The sequence below is a fragment of the Camelina sativa genome, chromosome 6, assembly GCF_030686135.1.
Source record: "Camelina sativa cultivar CO46 ecotype springtype chromosome 6, ASM3068613v1".
In the NCBI taxonomy this organism is placed as follows: domain Eukaryota; kingdom Viridiplantae; phylum Streptophyta; class Magnoliopsida; order Brassicales; family Brassicaceae; genus Camelina; species Camelina sativa.
The window spans coordinates 24,274,056-24,298,706 of NC_141885.1; the positions used below are offsets into that span (position 1 = coordinate 24,274,056).

At 34.4% G+C, this 24,651-nt stretch overlaps 5 protein-coding genes, 2 long non-coding RNA genes and 1 pseudogene across 14 annotated transcripts; 6 read left to right on the forward strand and 2 right to left on the reverse strand.

The window, feature by feature from the left end:
- The first annotated feature begins 360 nt into the window (after positions 1-360).
- Positions 361-3,535, forward strand: LOC104792711 (E3 ubiquitin-protein ligase WAV3-like). Its single transcript, XM_087453830.1, has 2 exons — positions 361-873; positions 1,324-3,535. Exons 1-2 carry the CDS (start codon positions 661-663, stop codon positions 3,199-3,201), a joined length of 2,091 nt encoding a protein of 696 aa, XP_087309956.1. The 5' UTR covers positions 361-660; the 3' UTR covers positions 3,202-3,535.
- Positions 3,536-3,729: 194 nt separating this feature from the next.
- Positions 3,730-5,328, forward strand: LOC147942958 (uncharacterized). Its single transcript, XR_015559434.1, has 4 exons — positions 3,730-4,008; positions 4,186-4,541; positions 4,942-4,990; positions 5,068-5,328. It is a non-coding gene; the product is annotated as an uncharacterized LOC147942958 (long non-coding RNA).
- A 491-nt stretch (positions 5,329-5,819) lies between these two features.
- Positions 5,820-9,034, forward strand: LOC104792712 (wax ester synthase/diacylglycerol acyltransferase 3). 6 transcript variants are annotated; one of them, XM_087453819.1, is made up of 7 exons: positions 5,820-6,162; positions 6,457-7,026; positions 7,129-7,162; positions 7,974-8,062; positions 8,149-8,358; positions 8,485-8,622; positions 8,742-9,034. In XM_087453819.1, exons 1-7 carry the CDS (start codon positions 5,974-5,976, stop codon positions 8,907-8,909), a joined length of 1,398 nt encoding a protein of 465 aa, XP_087309945.1. In that variant the 5' UTR covers positions 5,820-5,973; the 3' UTR covers positions 8,910-9,034. The 6 variants fall into 6 exon arrangements, with proteins under 6 accessions (XP_087309945.1, XP_087309946.1, XP_087309947.1 ...); XM_087453820.1 differs by having other exon boundaries at positions 5,894-6,162; positions 7,096-7,162; positions 8,720-9,034; XM_087453821.1 differs by having other exon boundaries at positions 5,895-6,162; positions 8,720-9,034.
- Positions 9,035-10,757: 1,723 nt separating this feature from the next.
- LOC104699314 (wax ester synthase/diacylglycerol acyltransferase 3-like) lies at positions 10,758-13,361 on the forward strand (annotated as a pseudogene). Its single transcript, XR_015559435.1, has 7 exons — positions 10,758-11,027; positions 11,208-11,777; positions 11,910-11,976; positions 12,341-12,435; positions 12,551-12,761; positions 12,837-12,974; positions 13,086-13,361. The product of XR_015559435.1 is annotated as a wax ester synthase/diacylglycerol acyltransferase 3-like (transcript).
- Positions 13,362-14,953: 1,592 nt separating this feature from the next.
- Positions 14,954-17,529, forward strand: LOC147942959 (wax ester synthase/diacylglycerol acyltransferase 3-like). Its single transcript, XM_087453832.1, has 7 exons — positions 14,954-15,407; positions 15,620-16,189; positions 16,282-16,348; positions 16,453-16,547; positions 16,633-16,842; positions 16,942-17,079; positions 17,183-17,529. The coding sequence occupies exons 1-7, from the start codon at positions 15,219-15,221 to the stop codon at positions 17,348-17,350; spliced, it is 1,437 nt and encodes a 478-aa protein (XP_087309958.1). The 5' UTR covers positions 14,954-15,218; the 3' UTR covers positions 17,351-17,529.
- Positions 17,530-17,599: 70 nt separating this feature from the next.
- Positions 17,600-19,736, reverse strand: LOC104792714 (GCN5-related N-acetyltransferase 4, chloroplastic). Of its 2 annotated transcripts, none has more exons than XM_010518933.2 (3): positions 19,182-19,736; positions 18,315-18,714; positions 17,600-18,126 (listed from the first exon to the last, which is right to left on the reverse strand). In XM_010518933.2, the coding sequence occupies exons 1-3, from the start codon at positions 19,354-19,356 to the stop codon at positions 17,814-17,816; spliced, it is 888 nt and encodes a 295-aa protein (XP_010517235.1). In that variant the 5' UTR covers positions 19,357-19,736; the 3' UTR covers positions 17,600-17,813. The 2 variants fall into 2 exon arrangements, with proteins under 2 accessions (XP_010517235.1, XP_019102532.1); XM_019246987.2 differs by having other exon boundaries at positions 17,600-18,130.
- Positions 19,737-21,997: 2,261 nt separating this feature from the next.
- On the reverse strand, positions 21,998-23,370 carry LOC147942960 (uncharacterized). The gene is made up of 2 exons (XR_015559436.1): positions 22,780-23,370; positions 21,998-22,666 (listed from the first exon to the last, which is right to left on the reverse strand). It is a non-coding gene; the product is annotated as an uncharacterized LOC147942960 (long non-coding RNA).
- LOC109124403 (putative aquaporin PIP2-6) lies at positions 22,008-24,486 on the forward strand. Its single transcript, XM_010518934.2, has 4 exons — positions 22,008-22,582; positions 22,837-23,132; positions 23,888-24,028; positions 24,117-24,486. The coding sequence occupies exons 1-4, from the start codon at positions 22,276-22,278 to the stop codon at positions 24,243-24,245; spliced, it is 873 nt and encodes a 290-aa protein (XP_010517236.1). The 5' UTR covers positions 22,008-22,275; the 3' UTR covers positions 24,246-24,486.
- Positions 24,487-24,651: the final 165 nt, after the last annotated feature.

Genomic DNA, 24,651 nt, shown 5'->3' on the forward strand with positions numbered 1-24,651 from the left:
TCCATAAATTTAAAATTTTTTTTTTTTCTAAAAAATTCTGGAAATTTAAAAAATGTTAATGAATAACATGTCAAATCCTTATAGGTTGTTTAAAAAAATTCTTAATATAGAAAATTTTGGAGATTTTTAAAAATATTAGTTATTGAGATATCTAATCGCTATCAGTGGTTTTAAAGCTTAGTTGGACGCATTAATAAATTTATAGCTTTTATTTACTTTTTATTAGTTTAGATTAGAAACAAAAAAAATCACCGTGGTATTGACAATTAGAAAAAGAGCTTTTCCAAAATACTTAGACGATTTTGTTTTTCTTTTTGACAAAAAACATAAATGATTTAAAATTGGGAAAAAAGCAGAAGCATTAATTAACTTTGTAGATTCACTTTTCCTTTTTAATACTATTTTCTGGATTTATTAACAAAGACCCAAAACAAAGGTCAAAATAGTTGCGAATCTCAAAGCCTTCCTCCTCCTCAATCTCTTCTTCTTCTTCTTCTTCTTCACACTCTCTCTCGTCACCACACTTAACACTTCCACTGAGAAACACTTCTCTTGTTAATTTCAACACTTGAAAGTCTCTATTGCTCTACGTTTTTGGTGTGTATTCTTGATTTTGCTTTGGACTCTTGACTTAGTTTCTAGGTTACATAATCCGAAGAAATGGGAACTAAATGGAGGAAAATGAAACTGGCTTTGGGTTTGAATCTCTGCACGTACCTCCCAAGAACCCTAGAGGATTCACCACCTCCTGCTTTAAACTCTATAGAGAGATTATCTGATGTTGTTCTGCTCTCTCCTCTTAACTGGCCTATGACTCCAACACCTTCCTCTCACGGTCTTAAATTGTCCAGAAACAGCTCTAAATCTTCAAAGGTTTGATTTTTACGATACCCACTCTCTCAATCTTGTTTAGTGATATTGAGTTGACTTTGGATATGATGATTTTGTCTTCTTCTTGTTACTAGTTATAGTGTTGGTTCTTGTTATTGGTATTGTTACTTTATGAAAATAGTATGTTAAATTTGATACCTTTCAACTCTATTGTTACTTATTGCACTCATAGATCTCAAGCCCGTTGAATCTAAGAGAAATCCATGATCTTTACAATGATCCTCCTGTTTGTAGCTGCCAATAGAGTTAAAAATTGTTTCTTTCTCTATATCTTGCTACTTGAAGTACTGTAGTAGTTTGTTTCTTTGATACTTGTCTTAGAACTGAGTACTGTGATTGGATTATTTGTTTATTTCCTTTTATTAGCTAATGAACTTGTTAAACTTCTAAAACATGGACTGACACTTTTTGCTTACTCTTTTTGGTGAGCAGACATGTTCTATATGCTTGAATAAGATGAAAGAAGGAGGAGGACATGCGATTTTCACAGCGGAGTGCTCGCATTCGTTTCATTTTCACTGCATTGCTTCGAATGTGAAACACGGAAACCAAGTTTGCCCTGTGTGCCGTGCAAAGTGGAAGGAGATCCCAATGCAGCACCCAAGTTTTGATCTTCCTTATCTTTTTGCTCGACCTTTTAACAATGATGCAGCTATTAGCCTTGTCCACCGCTTACCTAGACCTCGTGGAGTTATGAATCAAGGACGAGTTCTTGCTCCTGAGCCGTCTATGTTTGATGATGATGAACGGTTAGAGCAGCAGCTTGTGTTTTCTGGGAAGAGCTATAGTGATGATGCTTTGGAGAGCAATCATCCTGTAAGAATGATGGACTTGAAAATATATCCCGAGGTTTCCGCTGTACCACGAGCTGAATCTCGTGAGAAGTTTGCTGTATTGGTGCATCTTAGAGCTGCTGCCATGGTCACTGGAAATGCCAACTCCCTCAACAACCAGATATCTCGGTATCCCCGAGCTCCAGTTGATCTTGTCACTATCCTTGACATTAGTGGTAGCATGGCTGGAACTAAACTGGCTCTACTCAAACGAGCAATGGGTTTTGTGATTCAGAACCTTGGTTCAAATGATAGGCTCTCGGTTATTGCTTTCTCTTCTACTGCTCGTCGTCTTTTTCCTTTGACTAAGATGTCTGATGCTGGAAGGCACCGAGCCCTTCAAGCTGTAAACTCATTGGTTGCAAACGGGGGGACCAACATCGCTGAAGGGCTTAGGAAAGGTGTCAAGGTGATGGAAGATAGAAGAGATAACAATCCTGTTGCTAGCATTATCCTTTTGTCTGATGGACGAGACACCTATACCATGAACCAAGCTGATCCAAACTACAAGTTGTTGCTCCCGTTGTCTATGCACGGCTGTGAAAGCAAGCGGTTCCAGATCCCGGTTCATTCTTTTGGTTTTGGATCAGATCACGATGCTTCACTGATGCATTCTGTTTCTGAAACCTCTGGGGGAACTTTCTCTTTCATTGAGAGCGAATCTGTGATCCAAGATGCTCTTGCACAGTGCATTGGTGGACTTTTAAGCGTTGCAGTACAGGAGCTACGGTTAGAAATCGATGGTATGTGCTCAGATGTTCATCTCAGCTCGATAAAAGCTGGGAGTTACCAGAGCCAAGTTAATGGTGATGGTAAGTCAGGATGTGTTGATATTGGTGATCTTTACGCTGATGAAGAGCGGGATTTCTTGATTTCAATCAACATCCCAGCTCAAAAAGATGGAAACGAGACACCACTTCTGAAAATGAGATGTGTCTACAAAGATCTTCTGACAAAAGACATTGTGACCCTCCAAAGTCATGTGCTTAAGATTCAGAGACCAAATACCTTTGGTCAAGAAGTTTCTGTGTCCATTGAAGTGGACAGGCAAAGAAACAGATTTCTAGCTGCGGAGGCAATGGTAAAGGCGAGAGCTTTAGCAGAGGGTGAAGATTTAGCCGCAGGTGTCACCGTGATCCAGAACTTCAGACTGGCTTTAGCAGAGACAGTCTCAGCAAAATCGGGTGACGGGTTTTGTGTCTCTTTGGACAGAGAGCTAAAGGAAATGCAAGAAAGAATGGCAAGTAGGCATGTCTACGAGGTGTCGGGAAGAGCTTACATTCTTTCTGGACTTAGTTCACACTCATGGCAAAGAGCAACAGCAAGGGGAGAATCAGGAGACGGTTCAAGCTTTGTCCAGGCATATTACCAAACCCCATCAATGGTTGAGATGCTACACCGATCTCAGGCCACATCGCATCATCATAGACTGATCCAGCCTTTGTTATCATTTGCATCTCAACCAAAGCCAAGGTGAACAAAATAATCAAAACATTTTGGAGTAATTGTTCTCTGTAAAGAAAGTAAAAAAAAAAAAAAATGCAGGTAAGGGGGAGAAAAATGTGAATTTAAGTTGGTGATTTCATGGTTTTGTAAGTTGGTCTTGTTTCAGTGTTTCATGTAATCTGTGGTAAATATGGTATGAAGTTTGGGTATAAAAAGCTTTTTGTTGAGAATAATATGTACTTCCAATTGTGGAGCAAAGCAGTGCTATTATTGAATCTGTGTCTGTGAATGTATTTTTGTTTTTATTGGATCTCTTGTATTTTGTATTTCTAAAAATGTAAAATCTACACCATCGTTTTAAAGTATTTGAGAAACAGAGGGTTTCATCTATGTGGAAAGCAAGTGAAAGATGGAATCATTACTTGTTATTGTGGTGCTAGGGATTTAGTTTTAAAACGCATACTTCCTCATGGTTGGGTATCTGATTTGGTCAACAAAAAGTAGAAGAAACTGCTGAAGCTGACAACCTTTTGAATATTCCTGAAATGGTTTTGGACAGATTCCCTTGTTCCAACTATGACAAGGACAGCTGTAATTTGCTGAAAGCTGCTTGTCGAGAAGGTTCAGAAGACAAATTATCTATATTCTCCAAGATAATTTGAAGCATTTTCAGCATCGTTGGGATAAAGGCGAGCCTGTGGTTGTGAGAAATGTGCTTGAAGCTACACCTGGTTTAAGCTGGGAACCAATGATGTCTGCCGCTAGAAAAGCCAAGCCAAGCATGGAACACTGAAGGTTATTGATGTTGTTGATTGTTGATTGTATCGACTTCTCTGAGGTCAGTTTTTTCCTCTGTAAATTATAATGACTCTCTACTTGCTTAAAAATCATTTTTTTCGTGTATAGTTAATTTGAGTTGTTTTGACGTTTGGGTTGACGTTTCAGAATCTTTTTTACTCATTGTTCTACGTTTTTCTCATTAAAGTGAATATATATGCACGTTGTTTTGATACAGGGTTTAACCTTTTCTGGATGGAGGGACAAATTAATCTTCATGAGTTTTATACTGGATACACAGAAGGTCAATATGATCGAATGGGGTGGCCACAAGCTCTAAAACTGAAAGATCTGCCTCCATCTAAGACCTTCCATGAAAACTTGCCACGTCATGCTGAGGAGTTCGTATGCAGTTTGCCTTTGAAGCATTACACACACCCGGTTAATGGACCTTTGAATCTGGCTGTCAAACTTCCCAAAGAATGCTTGAAGCGAGACATTGGACCAAAGACGTATGTCGCTTATTGATTTGCGCAAGAACTTGGCCGTAGTGGAGATTCTGTTACTAAGCTCCATTGCAACATGTCTGATGTGGTTAGTATCCATATGATTTCTTATCTTGTGTTCAAAATGCATTTCTCTGTTACAAATCTGTTCATTCGTCTGATGGTTTCTCAGCATACGCATAATTATTTCTCAGCATGCGCATAATGGTTTCTCAGCACACGCATAACATTTAGATTGATCATTATAGTTCTCTTGTTTCTTGCACTCTTGCACAAAGGTAGCGGTTGACTTTGTCTCACCTGAAAATGTCATCGAGTTTTAACGTTTGACAAAACAGTATCGTCTATACTTCCACCAAATCATTTTGCAAAAGAAGACAAGTTAGCGGTATATCTGTTGTCTTCTTTTGTGTCTGTTTTGAGCAAAGTTTCCACCTCTTCTCTAAATGTTAATTATTTTTTGGTTTCATGTCTCTTTGCTTGAACAGGTTAAGACGATGATAATCCATCCAGTCGATAAGGCTCTCAAAGATTTAAGTGAGTTGTTACATCTCTTCTCACAACCTATTAAAGACATCACTTATCTGAGTTTCTTTTTCTGTGTGTTGGTTCAGGTCCCCGGAAGCTACAGGGGAGAAAAAAGCAGAGAAGTGAAGAAATTAACGCATACACATTGGCAGATTACCAAACGGAGAAGATGTAGTAGTGTAGCTTTTTGTTGCATTTCCTCGATTTTCATGCCTTATCTTTTGTTGTAGCTTTAGCAAATTTCCTTTCCGGAACCACTACTTTAAACAATGCACTAAGTGAGTGAGTTTGAAGATACGTAGTCCTTATACCGATGAGTTTTTTAACCTTAGTAGTTTAGAGAAGTATTTACCTTGTTTTCTCTAGATATATATGGCCGGACTCTGGAGTAATCAGGATAATAACCGACTTGAAGTTTTTGAACCGGAACCTGAAATTGGTACATTTATTTGCTCATTCAAATCAAACCGAAACTTGATTTTAGTGAAATCTTATCAAATAAATCGCACAATTCAGTTCACTAATAAAACTTAAAATGCTGTAGTATTGTACCGTTTGATAAGATTTCACTAAATCAAGTTTCGGTTTCGGATTGATCTGACTGGAGATTACAAGTTATACAAATAAAGAAAATGAATAAAGAAACTGCGGCTTAGGTTGTATAATCTCATTGAATGCAACTATTTTTCCTGTCTAATAAATGCGAAATTAGACATATAAGAGAAGAAAAAAATATCACTTAGCTGTCGTGCGATATGATAATGTTCCCGTCCAATAAATGCGAAACGTGATAATAGTTATAAGTTTATACACATAAAAAAAACATAAGCAAAGTCACGATAGCAAAGTGTATGGACGCAAAGGTCCCAACAAGATTTAATCAAGAAGAATAGTAGAGGCAAAAAAACAAACAGTAGTATAAAAGAACCAAGTGTGGCAAAAGGCAAGGTTGTAGAATAAATTAAAAATCTACTATTGAAAAAGGAAACGAGATGGCGAGAGAGGAGCACGAGACAACAGCGATAGAGCCGCTTAGCCCGGTTTCACGGTTGTTTGTTTCGCCGAGTCTCTATTGCTTCATTATTTTCACTTTAGGGTTTGAAACTAGATGCAACCAATCCTCCATTGTTGAAGGTGCCAAGAACACATGGATCAAGCTCCCTCGATTCTCTAGCAAAGTGGTAGACACATATATTTTGCTTACTTAATATCTACATGTAAGAACGTCAAAAAGGGAATCTTTAGAGTGTCATAATCATAATTAAATTAGTAATACTTAATAAACTAGACTTGAACATCTACTATTACTTTTCATTTATATACAATCATTTTAGTTTGATGGACAGTGATTGTTTATTTAATAGAAAATATTGGTTTTTATGGATATCAATATGCACTATATACCAGTTTATATCTGAATATTTTTTTGGCTATGTATAACCATTTCTTTGATCATGCATGAATTAATGTTTCAGGAGATGAAGAAAAATGGAAAAGCGTTTTGGATCCCTGTTAGTGTTCGAGTAGAAGATCATGTTATTGTTCCAGATCTTGATTACTCCAACATTGAAAATCCTGATCAATTTTTAGAAGACTATACTTCGAACATAGCTAATATTCCAATGGATATGTCCCGACCTTTATGGGAACTTCATTTGCTTAATATAAAGACGTCAAATGCAGAATCATTGGCTATAGGAAAATTTCATCATTCACTTGGCGATGGGATGTCTCTTATGTCTCTTTTATTAGCTAGTTCACGAAAAACATCAGACCCTGACGCTTTTCCTACTACGGCGGCTACCAAAAGACATGTTGATTCCAATGATAAGGGTTGGTGGTTGGTTGGAAGATTTTGGTTCATGTTAAGAGTCATATTCACAATTGTTATTGAAATGTTCAAATATTTGCTTACACTATGTTTTATGCGGGACACTAAAACTCCTCTCGTGGGTAAAACTGGAGACAGTGTTGGATCAAGAAAGGTTATCCATCGGATAATAAGTTTTGATGATGTCAAGTTGGTGAAGAACACAATGAAAATGGTTGGCATATTTAAGATTTATATACTGATGTTTATTTATGTTAGTCATTTTTTTTTGTTTCTTTTGTAGAAAGTAAATGATGTTCTTCTTGCGATGACACAGGCAGGTCTCTCAAGATATTTGAAGAAAAAATCTGGTAATGTCAAATTCTTTCCTGGTGTAATTGTGTGTTAATTAGATGAAAAGACAGGTGAAAAAAATAAATAAAGATGCAGTGGCCTTTTGCCCAACAAAAAACAAAAAAGATGCAGTGGCCTTAAAACCAAATTCGTTAAATATAATTATCTTTCTTATAACAATTAGTTATCATCACTTGAGAGAGTTTAGATTTGTATTTTAACATTTTAAAAAAATACTTATGTGTGTAGTTTTTATTAAAATTAGTTATATATTCTCTATTATCTACTTTAATTTCAGCTGTTTCGAAAACTCACACTAAATACTATGATTTAAAACTGTTTTGATTGTTTTTAAAGCAAAACAAAACATAAACTTTAAAAGTGAGAAAGCTCTCTCTTTATATTCTAAATATCTATATATCTATTTACAATGAATAGAGAAATGAGCTTATATAGGCTCAAATTACAATCATCAACATAAATACAAAACAAAATCAAATTAATTACATAAATTAATTAAAAATTAATTTTATTATTTTATCAATCATCATCGATAGAAATTGATTTTCTGTATCTAGACATTTTTTTAATATATCCATAAATTAATTGTCTTCTAGAAACTTCTTTCTAATTTGATCTTGATTTGCTTGAACCAATTTTTGATGAGCCATGGATGTGAAACGTATTTTTAGGATTGCATAAAAAATGAGAAGATATGATTACATATTTAACCTTTGTATCATACATGCATTGTAGTTTCATATATTGTATGACTGCACTATCATTGTAATGTTTGATTAAATAAAAATTTCAATTTTAATCATGAAGATACGGTGGTCCAGAAGAAAAAAATCTTAGAAAAAATGCTTCTTCGTGGTACAGTATTCATAAATTTAAGAGCAGACACAAAAAGCGAGGTAAATCAGTGTAACTAACTATCATTGTCATTTTTAGTAAATTAGAATACAAGAGGTTCATACCATATGTATATGTACTATTGTAGGAACTTGCTAATATGATGGTAAAAGGTTCAAAGTGTAGATGGGGAAACTTCGTAGGCGTTGTTATGTTTCCGTCGTGGATAAGATCTGAAGATGATTCGTTGGAATACGTCCGACGAGCCAAATCTATTATGGATATTAAAAAACTCTCCACGGAATCACTTCTTTGTTATGGACTCATCAAATTCACCATGAAAATATTTGGAGAGCAGGTAAATTATTAAATCATTATCAACTAGTTATCCATAACTTTTTTTATATGTTTATAGTGGTCCATAATTATATATTCATGTACTATACTGAAAAAGAATAATTGAAAAATTATTATTAATTAACAGGCAGCAGAAACTCTTATTAAGAGGATATTTGATCATACAACATTGACATTTTCAAATGTGTTGGGACCAGACGAAGAAATAAGGTTTTTTGGCCATCCGATGTCTTATGTCGCAGCAAGCGCATTAGGTGGACCGCAAGTAAGTAATTGCTAATCATGTCTTAATTGTATATCAATTAAATATTTTTATTTGGAAATCACAGAAAACTTTGATCGAAGTAACTAACTAACAGTAGTTTATGTTTCTTGTTGAACAAGGCTCCTATTATCCATTATGTAAGTTACGTAAACAAGATTGTTATCAATCTAGCTGTAGATACAACAGTGATTCCAGACCCTCATCTACTATGTGATGATTTGGTAGAATCCCTCGATATCATCAAACTTGCTGCCATGGAGAAAGGAGTTCATAAAATGGAGGTTTGAGATATGTATCTCATCATAGAAAAACGAAGTTGTATGGTTTTTATTTATTGATGTGAAATTGTATATTCTGAAGATGTTGGGAATTAACTAACGTTTTTTTATAATATTTGAAGTTTTGTTTCACACACCAAGGAATCAGTTTCTGCAGTTTCATTTTGCTCGACACAAACGTAAAATCTTGTTGGTTTCTTGAAAAATATCTATAATGTTAAGATCAGCAGTATTTTTACTATTTTCATAATATTTTGATTTTTTAGTTGTATGAAAGTTTTTGTAGTTTTTGGCACCGCTATGCGCTAACAATATTTATGATATTGATAGTATTTTGTCTCTCGCATGACCACAAAAGACAAAAACTCGTACAGTATATTTTAGTGTAATAAATATGTTCACACTATATGTTTTTTTTTGGGGGGGGGGGGGTAAAATTCACAGTAAATGTTGAAATAAAGAGTTACTACTTATTAATTTAGTTCGTTATAATTTATAAAAGAAGTTAGGTGTATCTACTAGTATAAATTAGAATAATCTGACGAGGATGCTTATAATTTAAAAGTTCAGATAGAAATGTAAAGCTTATCAAATGTGAAAGAATTATGTCTATTGATTGACATATACAGTAATAACATATTTTATGTCTTCATATTTATTAAGTTTAGAAAGTTCCATTTTATAAGTATATGAAAAGGTTCATACCTATTAAAACTAATGATAGCCAAATTGAATGTGTTGAACGAAATATGTAGGTGAGGAACCCAAACCAACAGAAACCTAACCATTTAATGGACCGAGTAAATGAGGAGTCAGGTATCGTGGTTGAGCTTGAGTTAAACCAAAAAGTCTCTGGAGGACGAGACAATCAATTTCTGTTTTGAAGTTATACCATAAAAAATTGTTGTAGGCTCCATCTAATGAATGTTGACATGTCTGTTAGAAATTATTTAGTTGTTATACGCATGGCCAACGAACCATTTACACTAACTTTTACTCAAAAAAATATTAATCCATCCATTTCAAACATATTTACGATATTTAAATGTCTTTTTTAATGTATAGAAAAGATTGTTTGCTTGAATATGTCAATGTAATTTTTGATTATAAGCTGCAATACAACAAATTGCAAAATTATAATAACTTTTGCAATTTATTACATCGCGTATAAAATGTTAAAACGTTGTATATATTGAAAGAAGAAAGTACATACATATTTCCTATTGATTTATGAGTACAAAAATGTGAATGCATACTGAATATTTATTTTTAATTTCAGAACTGCGTTTTCGATACCATAATTTCAGAACTGTATATTTTTAATGTGTGAATGCATACTGGATGTACAACCTATCAAAACACGTCTCAGACGAACACAGCACAAGGGTTATATTCCTCTCATGCTTTACTTTAAATGGCGGAAATTAACTAAGAATACCTCCAGATTTAAAATAAAAAACGTAGCCATTTTCTTTGATATGTGCGAAAAAAAACAAAACTGAAGACATCCTACCATGCATACGTAACTAAGTAAGGAAGATATAAATATGTGCGATTTACTCTTTTCTAGAGAAGTTCATCAACTTTTCAATAGACCTAGATGGAAAAGAAAAAAAGAGTCAAATTACAATAGTTTAACGGCTAGTAGGGACAATGAAACCATCACTTACTCGTGATATAAATTTTAAAAAGCTAGCTAACGCGTTTGATCTCCTTTATCCAAATTACTGCAGTAAATGCGAAATCAGATGATATATTTTTTTTAAAAAAAAAAGACGTACGCAAAGTCACAATAATAAGACAGTGTACTGTCAAGTTCAACGCATTGAATCAAATTGGTAACAGGGAACAAAAAAAACAGTAGTATAAGAGGAAAATGTCGCTAAAGGTAAGTTTTGAAGAATAATCAAAATGTCTATGAAAATGGAAAAAGATACGACGAGAGAAGAGCAAGAGACAACATCAGCCGTGGAGCCACTTAGCCCGATTTCACAGTTGTTCGTATCGCCGACTCTCTACTGCATCATAATATTTACTCTAGGGTTTCAAACTAGGTGCAACCCATCTTCCATTGTTGAAGGTATCAAGCGCACATGGATTAAGTTTCCCCGTTTCTCTTGCAAATTGGTAAACATATTTATATATTTACTTTCCTTATTTGTTACACATAAAAAATTGCAAGGAAAATTTCATAATCGCATCATCATCATAATTGTTATCGATAATGATAGTTCTTTTTTTTTAACAACATAAATATATTAATATGTAAATACATTATACTAATTTTTTGAGCATACATTGTATTAGGAGATGAAGAAAAATGGAAAAGCGGTTTGGGTTCCTGCTACGTATCGAGTAGAAGATCATGTTATTGTTCCAGATATTGATTATTCAAATATTGAAAATCCTGATCAATTTATTGAAGACTATACTTCGAACATAGCTAATACTCCAATGGACATTTCCAAACCTTTATGGGAATTTCATATACTGAATATAAAGACATCAAATGCAGAATCTTTGTGTATAGGAAAACTGCATCATTCACTCGGCGATGGGATGTCTCTTATGTCTCTTCTGCTTGCTATTTCACGAAAAACATCAAACCCGGAGGCACTTCCTACAACCGCTGCTACAGGAAAACATGCTGATTCCAATGATAAGGATTGGTGGTTGGTTAGGAGATTTTGGTTTATGATAAGAGTCATTTTCACAACTGTTGTTGAATTGTTCAAGTATATTCTTACACTATGTTTTATGCGGGATAGTCTAACCCCTCTCACCGGTAAAAAGAGAGAAAAAATTCTATCTAGAAAGATTATCCAGAGGTTTATAAGCCTTCATGACGTCAAGATGGTGAAGAACACCATGGAAATGGTTCGCATATTTAATATTTATATAGTCGTTTCTTTATGTTAGTCTTTTTGTTTTCTTTTCTTTATATTGATCATTTGTTTGGTTTTCTTATATTAAGAAAATAATAATTTGTGTGTGTGTTTTTGTGTGTAGAAAATCAATGATGTTCTACTTGGAATGACACAAGCAGGTCTCTCAAGATATTTGAGCAATAAATATGGTAATTTCAAATTATTTCTCTTTCTACTAGTGAATATTACACTGACCTTAATTTTGCTAAATATAGTTCTAATACAATATATATATTTTTTAACACCTGTTCTAATATAATTTATGTTTAGAAAAAAAATTACATAGTGAAAAAGAAACGTAAAAATACACTTGTGTCTATTGTCTAATGGCGTTGAGAAAATTGTTGTAATATAGATTAAAATGTTGTTTAGCAACTTTTTTTTTTATATATACAAAGGAGCTACTAAAAGTCATAGACATGTCATAACATTAGAGACTTATGTATACATTTATTATAAATTTGTAATATATCACTGACCGCAATTTCAAATTATGATAATTTTAAAAACTAGATGAAGATATGGTGGTCGAAAAGAAAAAGCTACTAGAAAAAATCCGTCTTCGGGGTACAGTAATTGTAAATCTAAGAGAAACTGCAAAGATCGAGGTAAGCTCACTCTAATCAATCATTTTCACTTTTATCTTACAAAGCAATATTTTTAATACTAAAAGAAAAACCATAAGGTATCCCTATATATATTCACTAGATATGAAAATTGCAGGATCTCGCAACTATGATGGCAAAGGGTTCAAAAAGTAGATGGGGAAACTTCGTAGGTCTTGTTATGTTTCCTATATGGGTAAGATCTGAGGATGATCCATTAGAATACATCCGACGAGCCAAATCTACTATGGATGTTAAAAAAACTCTCCTTGGAATCACTTCTTTGCTACCAAGGCATCAAATTAGCCATGAAAATGTTCGGAGAAAAGGTAATAATATAAAAATCACTGTTAACTAAGGTATCCCAAAAAAAAAAATGCTTACCCATATATTGTTAGTAACAGGTAGTAGAAACTCTTGTTAGGAGAATATTTGATCACACAACATTGGCATTTTCAAATGTGGTGGGTCCAGACGAAGAAACAAGTTTTTTTGGTCATCCAATGTCGTACGTCACAGCAAGCGCATTGGGTGGATCACAAGTGTAGCTAATTATTCTCATAGCTAAATTATGCTCAGTTAATCTATTTAGAAATCACAGAAAAATCTTATGAAATTAACGAACACTTGTTTTATGTTTGTTGTTGAACAAGGCTCTTATTATTCATTTCGTGAGGTACGTAGACAAGATTATCATCAATCTAGCAGTCGACACAACAGTGATTCCAGACCCTCATATACTGTGTGATGACTTGGTAGAGGCGCTCAATGTCATCAAACATGCTGCCTTGGAGAAAGGAGATCGTAAAATGGAGGTTTGAGACATGTATAACCAGATATAATATGTTCAGAAGATAAAATGTTGTGAAATGTAGTAATGTAATGGTATCTTTCTTTATAAACTTTTGCAAGATTAATGTTTTTTTTTTATATTTTTATTTCAAACACCAAAAAATACAGTTTTTCCCACGTAAATCCATTCCATTCCTTTCTTGCTAAGCACAGTCGAAAAAATTGTTGGTTTCTTTTACAAAATATCTATCCGTAGATGACTTAGATGGTATATATATTATTAAAATAATTAGTATATTTTATTAAGACCAGTGTGTACATAATATTTTGATGTTATTAGTTCTATCGAGTGTATTGTAGTTTTCGGCACACCTAATTATAACAAAGATCATGTATAATTTAAGCTTAAGAAGTAAAATACCTCGAAAGAAAAAAAAAATCGCTACAGAAAAATTTAGATACAATGAAAAGTGATGAAAACAATTAGAACAAAGAAAAGAAAAAAAAAACATAGATTTACGTATAATTTGGAGGAAAAAGACAGTGTATATAAATGATTTTATGGAAACAGGGACCCAAAAGTTTTTGTAATAAATATGGAGGGCCAAGGCAGATGCTTTCACTAATCCAATGACCTCAATTTATAAATTTTAAAAAAGTTTATATATCATAAATTAGCCATGAAAATGTAAGATGAATTTTAAAAATATAGTAAGATGTTTTACAAGCATTTCCAGCTATTAAAAAATAATTAATTCTAGCCAAATTGAATTAAGAGTTGAACCAACTATGTAGGTGAGGAACCCAAACCAACAGAGAGCTAAACCAATAAGGAACCGAGTGTACTTAAAACCAAAGTTCCCCGGAGGACGAGACTCTGAAGGTTTTGTTTACTATGCAATCAATTCGTGTTTTAATTTTTCTACCATACAAAAATTGTGTAGGCTCTGTATAATGAAGGTTGATTCGTACATTGTGCCATGTGTGTAGGCTCTGTATAATGAAGGTTGATTCGTACATTGTGCCATGTGTGCTATAAATTATTTCATTTTTTATGTTAGCAGGACCATGAGAACCATTTAAACTAATCTTTTTAACATATTACTCTATCCATCATATACAGTATCTCACAAATAGTTTCGTTTTCAACTTTTTTTTTTGTTATCTTTGTTAAAAAAAATGATGTAATTGGGATTACAATCTAATTTTTGACTATCAAATGTCTATATAGTTCTTAAATAATCCGTACCTAAAATTTAATAAAAAAATATGTAATGTTCCCAACAAAATCTCTAATGTCACTCGCTCGTTTGATCTATTATCTTCTCTAGTGTTTTTTTTTTTCTATTTTTTTTGTTCTTATCCTTTCCATTTGGCATATATATTTCGTCAGTATAGATCTAACCTACACATCTCCGAAAAAAAAAATATTAAAACCCCAAAAAATGAGCTACATATGTTAGGAAGATATAATTGTCCCTTACAATTAAAAATTGGACGGTCGATTTGCTGTTTTCCGGAAAAGTACATAAGCTTTACAACTACACTTTGTTTCACAAATCCAATCCCACGTAAGGTCTAAGACGTTGGTCTCTGACTAGAAAAGTAAATGCCTGAGACTCACAAATACAGTAGGGACAATAGAAACATCACTTACTCGTGATAGATCAAAGAAAACGAATTTAAGTAAATTATAAACTAAATAAACTCTTAACTCCTAATGCTAAATGCATAACTCGTTAGATATATCCAAAATAGTAACGCAATAAATGGGATATTAGAAAGAGAAGAAAATAATATAATAAAGACATAAAGTCATAAAAATGACAAAGTTGGGAGGTTTATGAGTTGTGAAAATGATATCTTATCATTTCAATACGTGTTTAATCAAGAGAGAGATTAGAAGTAGCAAAAAAAAAACACTAGTATAAGAACTACTCACCAAGCGTGGCTGAAGGAAAGACTGTATAATAACTTTGACAAAGGGAATAGACATGGCGAGAAATGAGCAAGAGACAGCACCAACGGAGCCGCTTAGCCCGGTTTCACAGCTGTTCGCTACACCGGGTCTCTACTGCGTCATTGTTTTAACTTTAGGGCTTCAAACTAGATGCAACCCAACCGCCATTGTAGAAGGTATCACGAAGACATGGATCAATCTCCCTCGCTTCTCTAGCAAAGTGGTAAACATACATATATTTATGCCTCATTTGTTACATATAAAAACATACGTACAAGGGAAATTTAAGAATGTCATAATCATAATAAAAAAATTATTAGAATACCTAATTATATGATACTCTTACTTTGATAGTGATTATTATTTCGATCGATAGCAAACTCGAATATTTTGTATAAAATTTTCTTAAATCATTAAATCAATGTTACGTTCCAGGAGATGAAGAAAAATGGAAAAGCGTTTTGGATCCCTGTTAGTGTACGAGTAGAAGATCATGTTATTGTTCCAGATCTTGATTATTCCAACATTGAAAATCCTGATCAATTTATTGAAGACTATACTTCGAACCTAGCAAATACTCCAATGGACATTTCCAAACCTTTATGGGAATTTCATATACTGAATATAAAGACATCAGATGCAGAATCTTTGTGTATAGGAAAACTACATCATTCACTGGGTGATGGAATGTCTCTAATGTCTCTTCTACTCGCTAGTTCACGTAAACTATCAGACCCGGAGGCTCTTCCTACTACTGCGGCTACAAAACAACATGTTGATTCCAATCGTAGGAATTGGTGGTTGGTTGAGAGGTTTTGGTTAATGATAAGAATCATTTTCACAACTCTTATTGCAATGTTCAAGTGTTTTCTTACATTATGCTTTTTGCGAGATACAAAAACTCCTCTCATTGGTAAACCGGGAGACAGAATTCGATCTACAAAGATTATACATCGGATGATAAGCCTTGATGATGTCAAGTTGGTGAAGAATACAATGAATATGGTAGACATATTAATGATTATTGTCACTCTTCTATATATTGACCACACATTCTTATATTAAGAAATTTGAAATTCATGTTTTTCTTTGTGTAGAAAGTAAATGATGTACTTCTTGGAATGACACAAGCAGGCCTCTCAAGATATTTGAGCAAAAAATTTGGTAACGTCAAATTCTTCCCCACTCTATTACTGAAAATATAAACATTAGTACATTACTGTTATTTGCGGTTCTAATATCTTATTAATAAAAATAAAAATAAAAAGATGAAGATATGGTGGTCGAGAAGAAAATATCATTAGACAAAATTCGTCTACGTGGTACAGTAGTCGTAAATTTAAGACCAGATACAAAGATCGAGGTAAAATCAGCGTAACCACCATTTTCACTTTTTACTGTTTTAGTAAATTGGAATGCAAAAAGGTTGATAACATGTGAGAATGCAGGATCTCGCTAATATGATGGCAAAGGGTTCAAAGTGTAGATGGGGAAACTTTGTAGGCTTTGTTATGTTTCCTTTGTGGATACGATCTGAGGATGATCCGTTGGAATACATCCGCCGAGCCAAAGCTACAATGGATATGAAAAAGATCTCCATGGAGTCACTGTTTTATTATGGACTCATCAAATTTGCCTTGATAATATTCGGGAAAAAGGTAAAATATAACATCTCTGTTAACTAATCTATAAATTTTTTATAAAACTGTTAATGAGAATCTTTATTAAGAAAAACATGTGTACATTCGTTAATGCAGATAATCGAACCAATTGTGAAGAGATTATTTGATCACACAACATTGACATTTTCAAATGTGATCGGTCCAGACGAAGAAGTAAGTTTTTTTGGCCATCCCATGTCTTATGTCACCGCAAGCGCAACGGGTGGACCACAAGTAAGTAGCTAAATCATATGCCATACCATATGTTTATAAATCCTTGAAAACTTTGGTGATTTGTAATTAACTAACATGTTGTTTATGTTTCTTGTTGAGCAAGGCTCTTATTATCCATTTCGTAAGCTACGTAAACAAGATTATCATCAATCTAGCTGTCGATACAACGGTGATTCCAGACCCTCATCTACTATGTGATGACTTGGTAGAATCGCTCGATATCATCAAACTCGCTGTCTTAGAGAAAGGAGTTCATAAAATGGAGGTTTGAGACATGATTCACCAGATATAAAAATGAGGGGTTGCGAAAGGTAAAGTCTGGTGAAATGTTTATGCTATAGCTTGGTTTGATTTAAATTAAGGATTCTCTCAGAGTAAGAGATCTATTTGACTTTCATGTTGGTTTGAAATATATTAATCTTGAGTTTCATAATACTTTTCACGTTCAAACTATGCATCTTGAATACGATTTTTCAATCGTTTGTCTTTTTACATTGGTAGATCAAGTCTAGCTAATGCCTTGATGTTTAAAAACATGCTTCACCGGATCAGCAAAAAGTTGCTGACGCTACAAAACCTTAGTTACAAAACGTAGTTGGTTGAAATATTATAGACAGTAGGATTTATACAAGACTGCGAGACAAACAAGTGCAGGCCACAGGCTCAAATAACATATTTACATAATCAGAGCTATTATCAGCAAACGGTATTCAACTTTCCTTTTTCTGTCGGATTTACCGAAACTGTTCAAGAGCTTGTGTATTGTTGTTGTTTTTGTTCACGAGCTTCATCATGAAGTTAAACCTGGTGTCCGGAGATGTCTTTGGTTGTGGCCAAGTCGATCCTTCAGGGATCTTGATGCATCTGAAACCTTGATCTTTGTAAAGCTTTGTGGCTCCTAAGTTGTTGAGATCACAGTGAAGGCCGATAGCTCTACATCCCCAGTTCTTGGCTAAAGCCTCTGCTTTCCATACGAGTCTCTTGGCTATTCCTTTGCGCCGGAAATTCTCTCGAACAGCCACATTTGATATGTAAGCGATCCCCGTCCTGACTTTGAATTAGTAACACACCATCAAATCAAAGGATTACAGTGTGGAGCAACAACACAATCTAAACAAAACAAATAATGACAAGAGCCGCTAAGGATCCTGAAACCTAACACTTGGTCCTTAGTCTTACGAACAGAGAGGCACAGTGCTCAGCCCCAGAAATAAAACATGAGACAGAAAGCGAACCTTCTCTGGCGGAGAGGTCCTTTCCTTGGAAGGTAATCTGCCACAGTATCCACAGTCAAGATTCCAGCAACATAACCTTTGTTTAAGCTGATCTTTGCATCAAAAGCTCCAATTTTGAAATCTTCACTTCCAAAGCAGATGGCTTCATCTGCAGAACTACCTATCACAGCGACTAAACAAGTCCTCCGGCACCCTGGTGGAACAGAAAATCCCATTATCATAGCCATTAACCTATCTACTCTAAGAACAACATCAAGAGGAAACGAATATCCCGGGAAGAAGGAACTGCAGTGAGTCTCTGCCACTTCCCAACTGTCTTCCAATCTTGCTTCCCGAACAACGATTTCAGGTGTAACCGCTGGAAATAGATCAACTATTTGACTTGCATTGCACACTCCTCCTATATATAAACATCAAAAATAACAAATTCATCATCCACTGATACAAATTCACCATAAAAACTCAACACCCCTCATGAAAGCAGTAAACTTTAGATCTATTCCATCAAAGACTAACTGTGACAAGAGGTCTCAAGTTTATGAATTACACAATACCACAGTTGATTAGCTCAAATCACGCAAAGTTTAAGACTTTAAGTTTCCTAAAGCAAACATGCAAATAAATTGATAGGCTATACTCAACTGTTTCGTTTGAAGATAGGTTAAAGTTTCAATCTTTCAACAATCAGATTTGGTAAACCACAAAGCCTCTAATTGAATTTATCTGGGGACGATTAACTTAATTGATTAGTGGGTGTGGTTAGGAGGAATTGGAAACTCGATCTAACTCAATATTAATCTAGAACTATGTCTAATACCCATATCAGTGAGCTCATCAAGGCTTGAAAAAAAAAACAGAGGTCAATACCTGATCTGATTTTGGAAGGAGCATGAGAAATAGTAACACTAGGCGAGAGGAGAAAGAGAGACGAAGAGTGGCGTCTCCTAACTCCTGAAGAGGAAACGAAGCGGCCATAAGAGTTGTTGTGTTTGATTGAAACTGGTGAAACCGCCGTCGTCCCCAACGGTGTGCTGCTCTGCATTGTCTCCTCCGTTCGCCGTGCTTTTTCTGCTTCTTGCTAACTTTTTATTTCTTTACCAAACCGAAACGGCGATGAATTTAACAACAAACCGGCCGGTTCAACCGATCAAATTGCCCACTGGACATTGAAATATTCGTCTATACTAGTCAAGATAATAATCATATTTTATGTAATAAGATCTCACACGTTTTTTTAACGAAGAGAATATAACCCACCAATACGTAGCTCATCCCACTGTAAGTTGTAACATTAGGTTTATGAATTATAATTAAGAAAAAGGAGTTAATTATGAGTATCACATTGCTCATTAATCAATGACTGCAGCTGTTAAGAAAAAAAATTAAGAAATAAGGAGTTAAAATCACATTGCAAAAACATCTAGAATCAAATTTGCCGTATACATATATATAGTTTGTAGTTGACTCTTATGTCTAATTTCTTATATTATTGAAATGGTTCATAAAGATCAACTTAAATTTGTTAAGTTTTTCATCATTATATATATACACATCATTACCATCGTATATACCAGCATCATCACCATTATTATTGTTATACTATCATTATATATACCATCAGTCCATCACCATACATCATCATAGTATCATACATTCATACATACTATCACCATTCAACATATCATCCATCATCAACATCATACCACCGCAATCACCATCATCCCGTCATCATCATTATCCCATCACATATATCTTTTTGTCTGTTTTTGTCGGAATTTTCTAAATTCAGTTATTCCATCATATATTAACAACCATTCAGACTATTTGCCTACAAATATCTACAAACTGCAGTTGGGCTGTAGTTTGAAATTAATTAGGATTAAAATCATGTTTAAATCATGATTGACAATCCTTAGGCTGTAAAAAAAAAAAATGCCGTCTACGTGTATAATACTCACGACTATTCTATTGTTTCTATAATTGCAATTAACAAAAATAAGTAGCCAAAGAAATTTTCAAAAAAAATAAAAAAATCACAACTTCCAAATTCAAAAACGAATATTAGTTATTCAATATAGTCGACACTAAATACTTATCACAACTTTGAAATAATAGGAGACCATCCTTAAATCCCAAACAAAAAAACTTTAAATCGATGTCGCTTGAATGGTCAAGACTTACATCTAAATAATGAGAAACAAACAAACTAGAGGAAAGAAATTTCAGCGAAAAACTTGACGTGGACAACTGGGAGATTTCAAAGTTGTGACTAATCCAATGAAATTTGGTGAACCACTGAACCTTTATCCAAAAAGACAATGTACATTCCGACCCCAGCCGCAAGCGGCTATCACGATCCACAAATCTCGCCACGTGTCTCCATCGGTGACAACATAGAAGTGTACTAACCGTGTGGTTGTCCATCCTGCTAAGAAGTTCCCGTGAGAGAATGAAGATTCACTGATTCATATATTTCCCTTGCATTAATTACTTGATCGAATGTTTGTATAAGCCATTTTGAGGGTAAGCTATAGTATAATTCTCTGGAGAACAATAAATGAAAGCTATGTTTTTCTCGAGGTGTTTAGCAGAAAGACAATAAAAATGTCATGTCAAAAAAAAATTGCTATCAATATACCCGTGATACCTTTATGAACGGTCGTGTCTCTAAATCAAATTAGTAACATAACTGATGAAGCAAATAATTTTCAAATTTTGGTCGTCGGGTTGATTATTACGTGAGACATTTTTTTTGGGTATTATTTGGTGATAGATACATCATCTGTTGTAGAAGTTGGCAAATCCGCCAAATGCTTCGCTTCAAATGTCAGGTTGTATTTATCTTTGTGTCCAATCGTACTCGGCCATGGATGGACCTAGCTAGCTACGTATAAAGTTGTAGATATGGGTCTTCCACGCACACCACGTGGACCCTATTTGATTTTTATGGAGGTCGGTCGTTTATCCAAGAAAGATTCAATTTTATCACTTCGAAGTAAAATTGGAAGATTTGTATCCAATGATATGATTTCCCATTTTCCATTCTGAAACCATTCTCCATTCTTTCTTTCATATCGTAATTCTCGTTCCCTAAGCCTATATTTGACATTCCTTCGTATTGTATACCTTGGATGTGAGTTTCACATATGAAACGTTTGAAATGTTGGGATTAAGAAAAATTTTCTTAAAATCTAATGATCGTTGAATTATATCACGCTCAAGCATTTCTTCATAGTTCTCATATAGAAGCATTTGTTAAGTAGTTTTTATTAACTACGACTGCCAGGTTTAAATCTGAGTGATGACATAATGATAACATAGTACAAATCATTAGACTACAAATCATGATCACTAACTGTTTTGGCTTAATTCACTGTTATTTTTGCAATAAAAGTTCTTTTACTTTTGCATTATTTGGTCTTTTAAATATAATACGCAAAACCTAGATATAACTGGCCTAGAATGCCTTAGACCATGTTAGCATTGAGCTGGCATAAAATATATTATCTTCTATCTGAACTTAAACCCTAGGGTGTAACGGGATTAGCAGTAATAGTTCGTTAAAGAAAGGGCGATAGATATAAAGCTCTAAATAAAAGACATTTCAGAGCCTTGTATTCGTTTTAGATTTAGTCATAATTTAATTTTTGAACAAATTAAATTATTTAAAAGATAACCAAATAGAAATAAATTGGAAGCATATTCTTTAGACAACAAAAAAGTACTTCATAGACACTATCATACACATCTGTAGTGTTCCCTTATTTTACGATAAATGTTTTTTTTTTAAAAGAAAAAACCTGAAGGCAAAAGAGGAAAAACCCTTAAGCCACATCTTTCCATAAATACTACCACTCACCATCGTCTTTGCACACCATCCAAATCTTCTAACTAGTCTCTCTCTCTCTCTCTCTCTCTCTCTCTCTCTCTCTCTGAGTCTGTGAAGGCTAAGTCTGAAACAATGACCAAGGATGAGGAGTCGATTGAGGATGAGTCGTTCTCCGGAAAGGACTACTTAGACCCACCGCCTGTGAAGATGTTCGAGGCGAGGGAGCTCAAGAAGTGGTCCTTCTACAGAGCAGTCATAGCTGAGTTCATAGCTACTTTCCTCTTTCTTTACGTTACCGTTTTGACAGTCATCGGCTTCAAGAGCCAGACTGATGCCAAAGCAGGTGGCGGAGCTTGTGCTAGCGTCGGCCTCCTCGGCATCTCTTGGGCCTTTGGTGGCATGATCTTCATCCTCGTCTACTGCACTGCCGGAATCTCTGGTCTATCTCTCTCTCTCCTTAACCATATTAATGAGTTTTATTGATTAGCATAGCTAAATGCAAATGCTTCGTAACTTGGGGCTCCTGAGTCATAATAAGAAAGAAGTAATATTTTCAAAATACTAACTGAACCAACTATAGTAGTCAAATGATTGTTGATACAAAATGTTGATATTTCTACAAATGTAAATTTTTACCTCAACTTGATCAGCTGGTTATATAAAATTACTAATCATATGTATGTGTATATATAGGTGGACACATTAACCCCGCGGTGACGTTTGGGTTATTCCTGGCTAGCAAGGTATCATTGGTGAGAGCTGTGTCTTATATGGTGGCTCAATGTCTCGGAGCCACTTGCGGAGTTGGTTTGGTGAAATTGTTCCAGTCGACTTATTTCAACCGCTATGGTGGTGGAGCCAACATGCTTTCCGACGGATACAATGTTGGTGTTGGTGTTGGGGCTGAGATTATCGGCACTTTTGTCCTCGTCTATACCGTCTTCTCCGCTACCGACCCTAAGCGAAATGCCCGTGACTCTCACATTCCTGTAAGTAATTTTAAACTATGCTACAAGCCTCGATCACATGAATTAACATTCAAAAGTATCAAAAACCTAGCTAAAGATAAAAGTAGTACATAGATTTGATTGTTTTCTTTTTGTTTCCTTTATTTTTAACAAAATGTAGTACTAGTGGTGATTACAGAAATCAAAACTGGAAGATAAATCAGGATAGATTTTTTGATTTCGGTGTCGAAAAATAATGGATTAAAGTACGTATCGAATCAAAATCTAGTGCCAGCTATATAACGCATTTATTATTTTAATACTGATAACGATGTCGTCTAGCCATTTTGGCCCTAACGAAAATAATACGGACCAGATAAGTGTAGCGTCTATCTTCTTCTATGAGATAAACGACGAAAGGGTGTCCAATTATTTTTCACTCAAGTTCTTGTATCTGTCTTTGGTACCAAATGTCTTTTTACACGTTATAACGACATACCCTATTTGTGCTCCACGTCTCTTCATCACATGTCTTTGTATGTAAATGGTCCAAATCTATTCTGCATTTTCACAACGACCCATGTGTATATGTTCATACATTTTCCATGATATATGTACTTTCATGTATATATGATTTTTTACAAAACCAAATCTTTCTGTTATGCACATGGTCATTACTTGATTCTTTGTCTATTTTTAGTAATATTGGTACCTATGTAGTTCATTCAAATTCAAATGTCTATATCATTGTTAATGACGAAGATTGATTTATTTTGTATGACATTAATGAATTGAAGGTATTAGCACCATTGCCTATTGGATTTTCCGTGTTCATGGTTCATTTAGCTACTATCCCAATTACTGGCACCGGAATTAATCCAGCTAGGAGTTTTGGAGCTGCCGTCATCTATAACAATAAAAAGGCTTGGGATGATCAGGTTCTTATTTTCACCATCTAATACACGTTTTTGCTCCTTAGTCCTTAGATCAACTTATTAATGAGTAATTTTTTTTTTTCAATTACAGTGGATATTCTGGGTCGGTCCATTTGTGGGTGCAGCCATTGCAGCATTTTACCATCAGTTTGTGTTGAGAGCTGGTGCTATGAAGGCCTATGGGTCAGTGAGAAGCCAACTTCACGAGCTTCACGCTTGATTTTGATTTTTCAATCTATCGAAGAGGTGAAGAATCTTTGGACCAGGACAAAAGGAGAAAGGGAAAAAAGGGACCCAAATCATATAAAAAGAAAATATGAATATTTCGGTGAGTGACATTGTAATGTGTCTTATTTGTGGCTTTGATGGGAGGTTTGAGTGCAACAATTTGTACCATACAAGCCTTCGTGTGAATGTATGTGTTATTTGATGCATATGATATTTTTATTTCCTCTACTTAATTATCAATGCTTCTATATCTTTGATCCATCATCACTATAACTTTCTATACACACCTTGATACGTCACTAAAGAAAAATGAATTGTGTCACTTATTCTACATATTGATGCAAATGAATTTTGTATCCCTTAACGCATTATGTAAATGATTTTGGAAATAGTGATGC